Genomic DNA, 13,942 nt, shown 5'->3' with positions numbered 1-13,942 from the left:
ATCAAGGTAGAGAACTCCAGATGGAATAATGGACCACTTCAGTAGCTCCCAACAATAAATTTATTAACTGCAGTTGATTTCCTTAATTTAAGGAAATTACTGCAGTTGGTTTCTAGAAATTAAGGAAAGACAGCAGTTGTTAAAAAAATTAATGGAACTTAACAGGGAAGAATAGGGGCATTTATACCAGCGGAGCCATATGAGATGTGGTGACCGCACCCTCCTCAATATAGCTTCTACATAACAATCTTCACTTGCAAGAATTCGCAAACCATGATAACGATCTGTATTGAACAGTGCCCGCTTACAGTTTCCCAACAGCTCCTGACTACACCTTTTGTACCATGACATTTCTGAACGGACACCGAATCCATAATGGAAACCGTATACACGATGAACCGTCGAAATCCCGCGAACTTCGGTTGTGACCTATTCAATCATAAAAATAAAAGATAGATAGTATCCAGGACACAGATCTTTGCGTTGAACAAAACAACTTTAAAAATTTTGAACCAAAGAGGAATGTTTGAATCACTTACAGACCACGACGATTCTTCAAATAACTTATCAATGTTATTGTTGGTCGCGTGACACCAAAGACGATGGGGCATTGATCTTTCCGCAGTATATCTTCCCATATCTCTAACCTGATCATGCATTTTTATCCGATTTTCGTTGTCCAGTTCCAGAAGACACTTGCTCTCTAAATTTGAAAGCCCCACCGCTCCCCATATTCTTTTTGTTGTATCCATATCTTCTCCTATAGAAAAGCAGACTGGTTAAGTAAACTGGTGAGGTTTATAAATCAATTTCAATTTTTTTTTGTAATTTAGGCTGGTGAGGCTACATTATGATCATGTCCAAAAATAACACAAGAATAAGATGAGAAATGAGAAATTGAATAGGTGACTTAACATCTAGGAATACCTTAGCGCCTGATCATCTTCTATCTAAAACCACATAAACATATAAATTAATTTCAGCTTATGAATTTATTAAATGAAACTAATTCCAGAAAAACGCGAAGGGACATCCCTCTTCCCTGTCAAATATTATCTCGAAATTCTGTTAATTTCTATAATACTCATCGTGCTTTAGCAGTTGTTTCCTTTCATTGAGGACGATATTTTTTAGCCATTTGGACTACACTCGTCATGCTTTGTCTACCAACGGACAAATGGAGGGTGGCATTAGTGGTTAACAAATTTGATAGAATGTGTGGAGGCAATGTTTCCTTATCCAAGGCGCAGAATACATTCTTGAGATCTTTGCCTTCAATGGAATTCAATCCAGATAGTAGTGTTTTCATAATGGTAATGGATTTCAAAGTCTGTCTAGTGCATGTGGTCTAGTACGACATTAATGGCATAGAAAGGAGTGTCGAATGATAAAGATCCAGCCTGATGGATTATAAAGAGAGATGGAGCAAACATGTTAATTCAGGGTTGTCTGTTAGTTGCATATCTGCCATGGAATAAAGAAGGCTTGTTGTTGGGTACTTTCAATGGAACGAAGCTTCAACGCAAGAGAGGAAGATATTAGTCTATATTTAGTGCAAATGGCATGGGCTATGGAGTTCGTCATTTCCCTAATATCAAAGCATGTGAATATGATCCTGACAGAGTCTTGGGCTCACTTCAAGCTCCTGAATTAGAAACTTGGCATAATGGAAGTTAAATTGGGTAGGCTACAGTTGGCAATATAAATGTTAGAAATTTTGAATGGACAGCTCATTCCCTATGATGGATGAACAAACATTTGAGGTATGTAGCGACGAGTCAGAGGAACTCCTGATGCAACAACAGGTGAAGACATATTTGTAGGAAGAGATTGGAGCTAAAATTATTATAGGCCTAGCCTCCCCTCCTTCTCAGCTTGATCCAGAATCAAATGAAATCTATGTTACTGCTACTTCCTGGGAGAATGTAGAAGGATAGTTTTTTCTTCATTAGTTTATTCATGGTATGCTAATATATAGTTATTTTAGGATTTTTTTGGAGGTTGTATGAAGAAATTTGTTTATGCTAGTAGAATGAAAATAGGGTGTTAAATGTATCAATTTCTTTTGGAATTTTTGGATCTCAGCCGAAGAAATTTTGATTCAAGATCTACAAGGTTTTGACTTTCAAACCAAAATATTTTAATGCAAATTTATAACCACTTCTTTTTAAAAAAATAAAAATAAACCATAATTTCTTGCATATTTCATGTATACGCATGTTACATAGTATATCAAAGTTATTATCATTTTTCAAAAGGTTAATAAAAATTCTTTTTAAAAAAATAAAAATAAACCATATGCATTTTATTATAAATTTCTTGCATATTTCATGTAGACGCATGTTACATAGTATATCAAAGTTATTATCGTTTTTCAAAAGGTTAATAAAAAAGGTTATGCAAGAACCTAATGAGAAAATGAGATTGTATAAATGTGACATCAATGTGATGATTATTTGCACATAATAAAAATACTTCAAATGAAAATATTTATACATAAAAAAAATTACTTTGTCGATTCAAATTAAGTTCTCATCGGATAAAAGAAGTACTTTGTCCATTCAAACTAAATTATCATTGCATAGAAGTGAAAACTAGGAGATGGAAAAATATAAATAACGACATCTCTATATGTTTTGCTTTGTAAATAAAGAGAAAATGATGATAAGATACCTGTGATAATATATTGCCTTATGTGATAATAGATTTATCTTATATGCACGTCAAACTTACATATCCACTGGCACCAGATATGGGTTGAATATACAAATGCTTCATCACTTTCTCATGTTAGAATTTAGGATTGTGAGGATGAACTCTTATGGATTCATTCCAAAAAGGGATAGTATAGCCCAAAGGAAGGTTGTTTATATGCTTATTCATCTAAAGAACTAGAGGTGATAAACTAGTGGTGGAAGCCCATCTGGAAAATGAAAAGTCCTCCAAGAGTGAAACTATTTTTATGGTGTCTTCTTACAAACAAAGATCTTATATGAGAAAATCTAAAAGGAAGATCTAATCAGGGGGCTTTGGTGTCCTTTATGCAATGCAAAAGTCGAATCTGTTGATCATATGTTTTTGGCTTGTCATATATCTTTACAGATTTGGAATTTTATATATAAGTCCTAAAACATTCATCACAAATATTCGGGGGATTCATCAACGTAAACTTTGAAACGGGAACTGATACCGTTACCCGTTTTGTAGAGATAACAAAAAAGTGATCTGATTTTGAAAATGGGTGATGCAGAACACACAAGTTTTTTTTAGAGCATAGTTTTTGGCACTTTAATTTATTTTATGTACATTGCATTTTAGAATGGTAGTGATTTTCATGCTGATTTAAAAAAGTGGTTATTCTGTATCAGACCCTTTTTTTAAAAGACCTATTTTTTGACTTCAAATTTTCTAATGTATGAAATGTAAATAATTATTTTGTAAATTTAATAATTTTGGAAGTGGACTTCTTCTTCATATTTTTTTTTTTTTTGTAGTGAGGTTTTTATTGATTTGCATATTTAAAGAAGAAGGTCGATATTTTGCATTTTCAATATTTTATATATTTATACATCGTTAATTAAATTTTCAATCCACATAAAACAATTGTCTCTAAAAAACAAATATAAAAATATATATAAAAAAAAGACAAAAATAAAAATGTTAAAATGTTAAAAAAAAAAATTCTCATAAACCATAAAAGAATTTGGAAAAATAATAATAAAAATAATAAATAAATAAAATATAAATATATATAAAAAATTAAGTAAAAATTTAGAAATTAAAAAAAAAAAAAAAACATTAGCAAAAACTAGGTAAAAAACAAACAAACAAACAAACAAAACAAACAAACAAACAAATAAACAAACAAATTAGTTAAAAAAAAAAAAAAAATAACGATTTTTTTTTTAAACTAGTAAAATTAATATTTAAAAAAAAAAACAAAAAATGTTAAATTTTTTTTATCACAAACCATAAAAGAATTTGGAAAATAAAAAACATATATATATAAAAGTAAAAATAGAGGGGCAAAAAAAAACAACAACAACAACAACTGGGGAAAAAAATTAAAAACAAACTAGTTACCAAAAAAAAAACAACAACAACAACTAGTAAAATTAATATTAAAAAAAAAATTTCCCCGTGGGTACTTAGTTTAGTCTTAACCTGAAGAAAAAAAGAAAAAAAAAAAAAAGAGCATATTTTTTATTAAAAAAATTGTAATTATTTTTTATTAAACATACTTATTTTATTTTTAAAAAAAATTATAATTTTTTTAAAACCATTTTTATTTTTATTTTTTTTTATTTAAAAATACAAATTATTAAACCTACATTTTATATTAAAAAAAATAAAAAAATTAAACCTACATTTTATATTTAAAATAATAATAATAATAATAATAATAATATATATATATATATATATATATATATATATATATATATTTAAAATTTACAAATTTTTTAAACAATCTTTTTGTTAATTAAACAATTTTATTTATTTAAAAATAGAAATCATAACAAAATATTTTTATTTTTTTTAAACAAATTTAATTTTTTAATTTAAAATTAGAAAAAAATAAATAAATAAATATTTTTTTAAATTAAAAATAATAATAATAATAAATCTGGTCGCCGCCCGTGGGGCGGAGGGCCACCGAATTATTTAAAAAAACAAAAAACAAACAAATAAACAAAACAAAACAAAACAAGCAAACAAAAAACCAATATTAACTTAAAAAATAATAATAATAATAATTTTTTAAATTTTAAATTAAAAAATTTTATTTGTTTAAAAAAAATTAAAATATTTTTTATGATTTCTATTTTTAAATAAAAAATAAATTGATAATTTAAAAAAAAATAAAAAAGAAAAAAATGTAATTTTTTTTGTTTAATATAAAATGTAGGTTTAATAATTTGTATTTTTAAATAAAATAAAAATAAAAATTGTTTTAAAAAAAAAGGAGAAAAAAAAGATTGTTTAAAAAAAAATTAAATTTAAAATTTTTTTGTTTAATAAAAAATAATTAATTTTTTTTTAATAAAAAAATACACATTTTTTTAATTTTTTATATATTTTTTTAATAATTTGAATTTATTTTTGTTTTTTTAATATTAATTTTACTAGTTTTTTAAATTTTTTCTTTAATTTTCTATTTTTTAAACTAGTTTGTTTTTAATTTTTTTTAATTTTTTTATTTTTTCCCCCAGTTTTTGCTATTGTTTTTTTTTATTCTCTATTTTTACTTACTTAATTATATATATATATATATCTATATATATATATATATATATATATTAATTTTGTTTTTTTTTTTTTTTTTTCCAAATTCTTTTATGGTTTGTGAGATAAATTTTTTTAACATTTTTAATTTTTTTATTTTTGACTTTTATATATATTTTTATATTTGTTTTTTAAGTAATCAACATTTTAATCTTAATTTTACTAGTTTTTAATTTTTTTTTGGTTAATTTTCTATTTTTTTTAGATCTAGTTTGTTTTTAATTTTTACTTTTACTTTTTTTTTTTTTTCTTTTTTCTTTTTTTACCTACTTAATTTTTTGTTTTTTTTAAATGTTTTTTTTTTGCCAATTTTTTTATGGTTTACAAAATAATTTTTTTCTCCATTTTTTTAAATATTTTTTTTACTATTTATTTGTTTATAATTTTTTATTTTTTTTAGTTTTTTAATTCTTATCATTAATTTTGGTTTTTTTTTTTACATTTTTATGATTGATTTTTTTTTTAGTAGTATATATTTTAATTTATGTTTTTGTTATTTTTTTAACTTTTTTTTTGTTTTGTGTTTTTTCATTGTTTTATATATATATATATGTTCATTATTTTTTTAAATTTAATGCTTTTCGGGGTCATGATAAAATATTTTACGCCATTATTTCGAAATGTTGAAATTTTACTTTTGAAAAAAGAAGTGTTCTCCCAGCATTAACACTTTTCATTTTGAGGATGTTTTTTGGATAATTTTAGCGCAAAAAATTGGTTTTCACCGCCATTTTTAAAACATGTTGAAAATTTACCCAAAAAAAAAGGTGTTATTCCAGCATCAACATTTTTCGTTTTTAGCACTGTTTTTGATGTTTTTTTTGGAGTTTTTTGGCCAGAGTTCCCGTTTCGAGTTTATAGTTCCCGTTTCAAAGTTTACATTGATATTCATTAATTGAAGCATGTAAGACTTGGTGGTATGAGGCAAATCCTAGAAAGCTAAGGAACATCCATGTTCTCATTTTCTGGGGCCTCTGGATTGGTAGAAATATGAAAATATTCCAGGAGAAATTTTTCTCCCAAATCGGATTGTTGCTAAAGTCATTTTCATATATACACTCCTTCTTGAAGAAGATGAACAATCAAATACCTAGATTATCGCCTCTGAAATCAACGATCAATTTGTTCCATGGGTTTACTTTGATGGTTCGTCTCAAAATGGCAGATGTGTCGAGGGTGTTGTTCTTTACCTTAACAATTCACACTATTTCAAATTAAAGTCAGGTATGGAACAAGGTACAAATAACTTCGAAGAACTTTATAGCCTAAAGTTACTTATCCTATGCGCTTTGGAAAAGGGTGCTGGCAGCTATAGATCTTTCGGGATTCCAAAGTAATTATTGATTGGTTAAATCAAAAGACAGTATGTCACTCGTACACACTCAGAAATTTGCTAAAGGAAATTATTGTGTTAAAATCACATTTTGATAACATTTTTGTTCAACATATTTACAGGGAAAGGAATACACTTTCCAATCAGTGATCCAAAGAGGGCACGCTCCAGGATCGTGGTACTTGGTTGATATCAGAACAAAATGGGACATATTTCTATCAGTGTTATCATCATACCTTTATCGACATCACTACAGATGTTGTTGTTTTGGAGTAATTTTGTGCATATAATTACTTATTTATACAACTGAGATTTTTATGATAGTATAACAGACTTATGACAGTATTGTATACACACACTAGACACTTTTTTGTATGTATATCGGACAGATCTGAAAATTTTTGATAGTTTTTTGGACAACTTATATATCAGCATATGATTGTTGGATAACAATAATCAATTTTTGATATGATATTAAGCATCTACAACATGTAATTTTCAATATTTCATATGATGAAAATTATGATTTTTCCTTGGGGAAAAAAATGTATTGTCTTATATCAATAGTAAAGAAAGACAAAAACACTTAATTAATCATAAAAAAATTAAGTAACTTAGTAATTTATTGAGTTTGATAATAACACAAATATATGATTATATTAAGAATGTTTTAAAATACCCCCTCCACACACACACACACATATATATGAGAGGTGTATATTAAATGGTTTTTGTGGGGTTTAGTCTCCTCTAGGTCATGGGTTCAAATTTCATTGGGAGAGGTTGAGGATGGAAGTTACCCTTGGGGAATTAAACTATCCCAAGGGATATCCAAGTTTGACTGAGCTTCGCAAAATTCTGATGATAACACCCCACTAATAAGAAGATTATTCTTCTATCCAATATTAAAATTAACTCTAGCCTAAACTCAACCTTATATATATATAAGGAAGAAAAAAAATCTTATTAAGATAATTAAAATAATAATTAATTAATGATAATATAAATATACTACACTAACGCCTTTTTTCATATAATTGTTTAGAAAAATTATTACCGAGTCTAACCCACTTTTCATATAATTGTTTTGAATAATTATAACAGTCTAACATCTATCTACTTCATACTTCTCTCATGTTTGAGTGTCTACTTCATACCTCTCTAATGTCTAATGTTTGAGTGGTACATTTGTTTTAGTAGGAAGTTTTGGGATCACTCTGTTATAAAGTGAGAAAGACCAGAAGGCAAAAAGATAATTAAAGCAGTTAGTTGGCATTGTTATTGGTAAATTTGGGGCGTGGTAGGTTGGGTAGTCTGACCAGCTCATATTTGTTCACATCTGCATTCTTGTACGGTCTACTTTGGAATTTCCAAAATCACAAGTTTCAATCTCACAAATTTGTATGGATCAAAAGTGGAGTGGGTAATAATGAGTATGGGGTGAGGTTGAGTTGTCTTACCACTTCAATCCAAATGCTAAATCACGGGTATTGTCATGACTCACGTTTTTTCTTTACTTTGAATCTTTTTGTTGTTAACTTTTAACCCTAAATGCAGGAAAGAGACTTGCTTTGGTGGCCCCAAAAAGTGTACTCCTATTTCGACCGACTTTATCGCTTCATCACGGAGGAAGTTGTCGAAGACATTGGGATACTTACATCATTTAATCTTTATTTTATGTTTGTAGGTTATATTTTTATTTATTTATGGAAAAAATAAAATTATATGTGTATATGCTAAAATAGATGTGAAAGAGATATATAATGAGTATTAGATTTTATTTTTAAAAGAGAATAATTTTGAAATAAAATCAAATATCTTATAAAAAATAAAAATTGAGCATTTTTATTTATAAAGGTTTTTGTGGTAATAATTGGTGATGTATCTCATCATGTCACATAACAAAAAAGTGTGATAGAGAGTTAACCATAACGTTAAAAGCAAGCCAACACTTTATTTTCCGATGGGTAGAAAAAAGAAAAAACTTTCAAGCACTACAAAATTATATCATTAGGTAGTTGTAGTCACTAAACAACATTGCTCATCAATGAATCCAACACCAAAAGAGAACAAAGCAATGCTCATAACAAACTAGCACTCCCAAAATTATGCTTCATCATTTAAGAGTGGTGAAAACAAGGAAATGTCCATCGAAAAGCCCACTCTTTGCCAATCTAGCTTTAGATGGGACTTTTGGTAGATGTGATGATCAAATACTCCTATTAATATAACTGAGCTTGAAAGAGGATGGGGGGAAGAGATGACATCACACAAAGAAAAATTCCCTTACACCTTCCCACATGTTCTTTAGACATCATACTATGCCGAAATAGAATATGTCATGGAGTGTCATTCTTTAAGATTACACTTCACCTGTTATTTGTTAGCGTGAATGAAGCCATGAGGGGTAACATTAATCAAACCAAGACCCCTCTTATTCTTGTGCATAATACACACATCCCAAGGAACCAAAGGAATACCCCACTTTCTTCCATACTTAGACCATAAATATGGTCTCAATATTTAATGTAACATATAGGATTAACCCTTCTAAGGAAACCAACTAGAAACATAGTAAAATTTGTCCAAGGCATACAAAATTCATCCAACCACTTTAAAATTTCCAACAAAAGCAATGTTCTTATGCTGCGAATCATAAAGTTTCCTTTGGAATCATTGAAGATACAAATTACACATGGAAACTAATGATAGATCCAAACCAAAAGGAATGCATATATGTCTAATAATCACCATAGGTTGAATATGGCTAATCCACTTAGTCAAAGGAATATCAATGATAAAATTATAACCCGCTTAGCCAAAGGAATATAGTTAGGAGTAGAATCCAATCCTACCAGCCAAAAATTAGTGTTGTTATCACTAACCACAATTCCTTATGCCAAGAAGAAGTTATCTAAACAAGCACAAACACCATTAACAAAAATCTTCTTAACATCAATCAATATGTTAAGATCATCAACAAAATAGAACTATTAGGGAGAAAAATACGCTACACTTGCCCCTTAAAAATGAGTAATCTCCAACAAATGTTTAAAGTCATCAACTATTAAAACTTACAAATATAGGCCCAAGGGCACCTGAAGCTAACATGTCAATGCAATATGCTTTAAGGGGATAATAAATTATTAACTAATAAAAAAGTTGTTGTATTAGTTATTCGAGTGTTCACCATAGCCACACATTGTACCATCTCAATGAAAAATTCTAATCCACTTAGCCATATGATTTATTGAAACAATATTAAAGAAAATAAACTATTATCCAATCTCACAAGCACACTCTAAGGCTTCCCATGCCAAAGCACAGTGTCCAAAATAAACTACCCTACAAAAAAAATTGTATATTCTTGTTGAACAACCTTATATGTCACTAGATGAATCCTCAAAGTTATTGCTTTATCCATGACATTGTAATCCACATAAGGATATAATTATCCATCAATCCCAATGATATCCCTAACCACATGTTTGGGGATAAGTTTGATAAACCCTTGGTTAAGGGATTTAGACAGTTTACAAAAAGTGAAAACCTTGGTTGCTAAGTGACAAAATTCATCATCAATCATGTCTTACATGGGGTTGTGTACTTCATAAGAGAGGTCATATAAACCCAAAGAAACCAATCATCATAGAACTAATAGTTGTAAAGAGCTCCTCTTTCAATACAACCATGTCTAGTGTGTCATTGTTGTGAAGAGAATTTGTGAGAAATAACCCTAGAATAGGGATTTCTAATAGCCTCTACATGATCTTCCAAATCACAAGGACAAAACATATTCTAAAAAATCAATACAAACATACCTCTAACCTCAATTGTATCATCAACATGAAAACCATCCACATGGCACAAACCAAGGACCCTATACACTACCACTTTCCTCTTCAATAATTCAAATAAAATTTTAATACCTCATTTCCTTCCTAAATCCATTGTACCTAATTAAAAACCTAAGAAACGTTGGCAATATGCTCCCCCCTTACATACTTCCATCTCCAACCATGTAGCTTCCTACTAAAGGGATACATTATGGAGATCCTCTTCAAGGAAAATGCACACCTCCTTAAATCTATATAAAGCCTCATGCAACTCCTTCCTCCTCTTACAAGCCATCAGTTTACCCTAATCTCTCATGAATTTGATATTAAACCATAAAACAAACTTCCACTATAAAATTCACCCCACCCATAGGAATTCGAGAAAGATTTCAAACTCTTTGAATTAGGGTGTTAAGGTCAAACCCCCCCTAACCCCTAATAGATAAATTAATAAATTGTTATGTAAGAAAGGCCAACATTAGTAAATAAGGTTGGTAGTAGTGTGAATGCAACTATTGTAAGATGGATTAATAGAAGGTTCCACCTACTAGAAAGTTCCTTCTCTAGAATGTTCTAGGAGGATACAAAGTATATATAGAGAGAGAGATAGGATCATTGTAAAAGATATCTTGGAGAAATATTATAATTAAGTTTTACATTATTGGAGGCTTCCCCATCGAAGAGACAAGTGAACATTGTGCTCCTAAAAATAAAGGTATCTTATTTTGGCTACTATTATCATTGCATTTCCTATTTTGATTACTTTCTGTTAAATATCTAGATGTTATTTGTATTTATGCTTTGATTATTTATGTTGGGTACACTATCAAAGCACTTTCCTCATCCTTTTTTTTAGAATTTATTTTTAGGCTAGAGAGGTGTTCTAACATCTATAAGAAACAATATATTTTTTTTATTAAGTGGGTAAAATTATGGTCGAGGAACAATACACAAATTATGCATGATTTCACCTGGTTGGAAACCCCTATAACCCCTATCTGTACCCCTTCAATTAGCACCGCATTAGACAACACATGTACATAATCTCACTTCCATATACCCTCAGGTATATCAAAAGTATTGTAGGTACCTTGAGACCAACCTTATATTAGTCACTTGACCACTTGATTGCTATAATGGCATCGAGAAAAACATTGGAGAAGATACACTCACTTACTAAGGTACTCCAGTTGTATGACTAAGGGTACAGTTGATCCTCCTTTATTAGAGCCCTGAGATATGTTAAAATTACCAAAGAGAAAATTAAATTTACAAAGATTAAAAATTTAATCAAAAGATCACAAATCATAAACGCAATGTTTTGTCCTAGAAAACCCCAATCTACAAAAAAACCAACTAACATGTTCTATTAGTTTCCTTGGCCAAAACCTAGCCAAGCCATCCAAACGAGGCTTCATTGCTCTCCTCCCCTGACCCATAACAGTGAATTTTTCCCAAGTTGTTTAAAGGCTTCATTACATGTATTCCATGGGCACAAAACCATGGGAAACCAAAACCATGTGCCCAAAACCACCACTATAGACTGAGTAACTTTGATTCCTTCATCGAGTCAAGTTTTACCAAACAATCCCCCCTTAAAACTTCACTTGGGGTTTCCCTTGACCAAATATGACCAAACTAACCAAGTGAATCAAATTGGTCACCTCCAAGCCCTACCCTCCTCAAAGTTTATATTTAGGGTATAATTCATCATTGCCCCTATCACCTAGGTCTAACTCCAGACTTTACCAATAATTTCTAAGGGGTTCACATGCCTTAATAGGTTTTAAAACAATATGCCCAATTAATAAAAGAGTTAGTTCCATTATAAAATAATAATTCGTTTTATTGTTGCTATGGCCACCATCTCACATGGTGCTCTCCTTTCGAGATCCAACTTTTGTGCTTTTATCCCTGAGAACATATGCACACCAACCTATGATTTACTCTTCTAGTTCCATGTTCTTTCATTTCATGCTCATTACCTGGGCCTCCTCCTTACACATCCTAGACAACATTCCCTTTGAAATGGCACACAACAAAATGAACCACACCACAAACCCAAACTAGACTCCACACAAATTGTGTTTCCATTGCTAAAGAATTTGTTCTCCTTCGATTCTTCCATTGAATTTGTTTCTTCTAATTTCCACAAGTCTTTAGTAAACGTACAAATGCTTACTTCTTGGTATATTTACAAATAGACAATATATCCAACCCAGTACTTGAGATATTCATTAGTTCCAAGCATCTAATCCATATATCCTAGTTCTCTTTACAAATCCACAACCTCAATCTCAAATCCATTTTCAAACCACTCTTGTTAGAGAGTCTAGGTAAAATGGGCTTTGATACCATGTTAAAATTACTGGAGAGAAAATTAAATTTATTTAGAGAATATTATAAAACATTAAGAAACAAATCACGAATCATAAACACAATGTTTTATCCTATAAAACCCCAATCTGGGGAAAAACAACTAATAAAATTCTATTAGTGTCCTTAGCAAAAGCCCATCCAATTCATCCAAGTTTTCCTTCATCGCTCACCTCCCTTGGCTCATTACAATGAATTTTTCCCAAGAATTTTAAAGGTTTCACTACATTCATTCCCTGAGTCCAAAACCATGGGCAACCAAAACCATGTGCCCAAAACCACCACTATAGACTGAGTAAATTTTATTCTTTCACCAAGTCAAGTTGTACTTAACAAGATATTAGATTGAGTACTATTGTTGATAGTTAGAGTAGAAGGAAAAAACTTGTTTGTATGACCCTTCAAGCCTTAATCCTTTTTGGTTTAATTCCTATAAAAACTACTTCTTATTCATGGTTTTGAAATTCCTACATATAAGTGAATATTTGAAACTTGAACTTTTTGTTCGCACAATATTATTCAGCTCAAAGTATATATATATATATATATATATATATATATATATATATATATATATATATATATATATATATCGATATAAGGTGGGCCTAAAGAGGACCTTATTTGGGACATATCTTAAAAGACTTCTAATTTCATGTTGACCATAACAGTACCCCTCTTTCATAAGGCAATTTTTTTGGTGGACCCACCCACTCTATTATTTCCCTCATATATTTCTTGTTCTAGAACACCCCATTGATCACTTTCATGCCACTTTCTAGTAAGTATTTTCCTTTGAACCCGATCACTCCCTTCCTCTACCCACTCATCACTAGCCCCACCCCCCCCCATCAAACTCTTTCATGTGCCCACTTTCCCAATGGAGACTTACACAACCAAGACTATAGTAACTACATTATCTTGCTAAAAACGTAATTACAAGTGGGAAAAGATTATGCTAACAAAAAAACTACCTCATTTAATTTGCAACTTGCTAGCATCCATTCCTAGCTGACTAAATTTAATTGCCTCAATAACATTGTCCTAGTGCTAAAGGCCTTTATGAGTAAATTCAATAGCTTTAACCATTTAGAGAAACCTTTACACCAAG

At 29.7% G+C, this 13,942-nt stretch overlaps 1 protein-coding gene across 1 annotated transcript in view; it reads left to right on the top strand.

The window, feature by feature from the left end:
• LOC149167787 (F-box protein 7-like) overlaps positions 1-6,924 on the top strand; it is a 518,393-nt gene extending 511,469 nt beyond the window's left edge. Inside the window, exon 9 of the mRNA XM_089433153.1 lies at positions 6,742-6,924. Coding sequence (XP_089289279.1) covers positions 6,742-6,909 — 168 coding nt within the window. The 3' untranslated portion in view covers positions 6,910-6,924. The remainder of the gene's footprint in view (positions 1-6,741) is intronic.
• Positions 6,925-13,942: the final 7,018 nt, after the last annotated feature.

This window comes from Pinus tabuliformis, chromosome 5_1 (assembly GCF_031772625.1).
Source record: "Pinus tabuliformis cultivar Carrire ecotype Pingquan chromosome 5_1, CPIR1, whole genome shotgun sequence".
Classification (NCBI taxonomy): domain Eukaryota; kingdom Viridiplantae; phylum Streptophyta; class Pinopsida; order Pinales; family Pinaceae; genus Pinus; species Pinus tabuliformis.
Note: the sequence above shows the minus strand (reverse complement) of the source record. Positions and strands in the feature narration are given on the sequence as shown.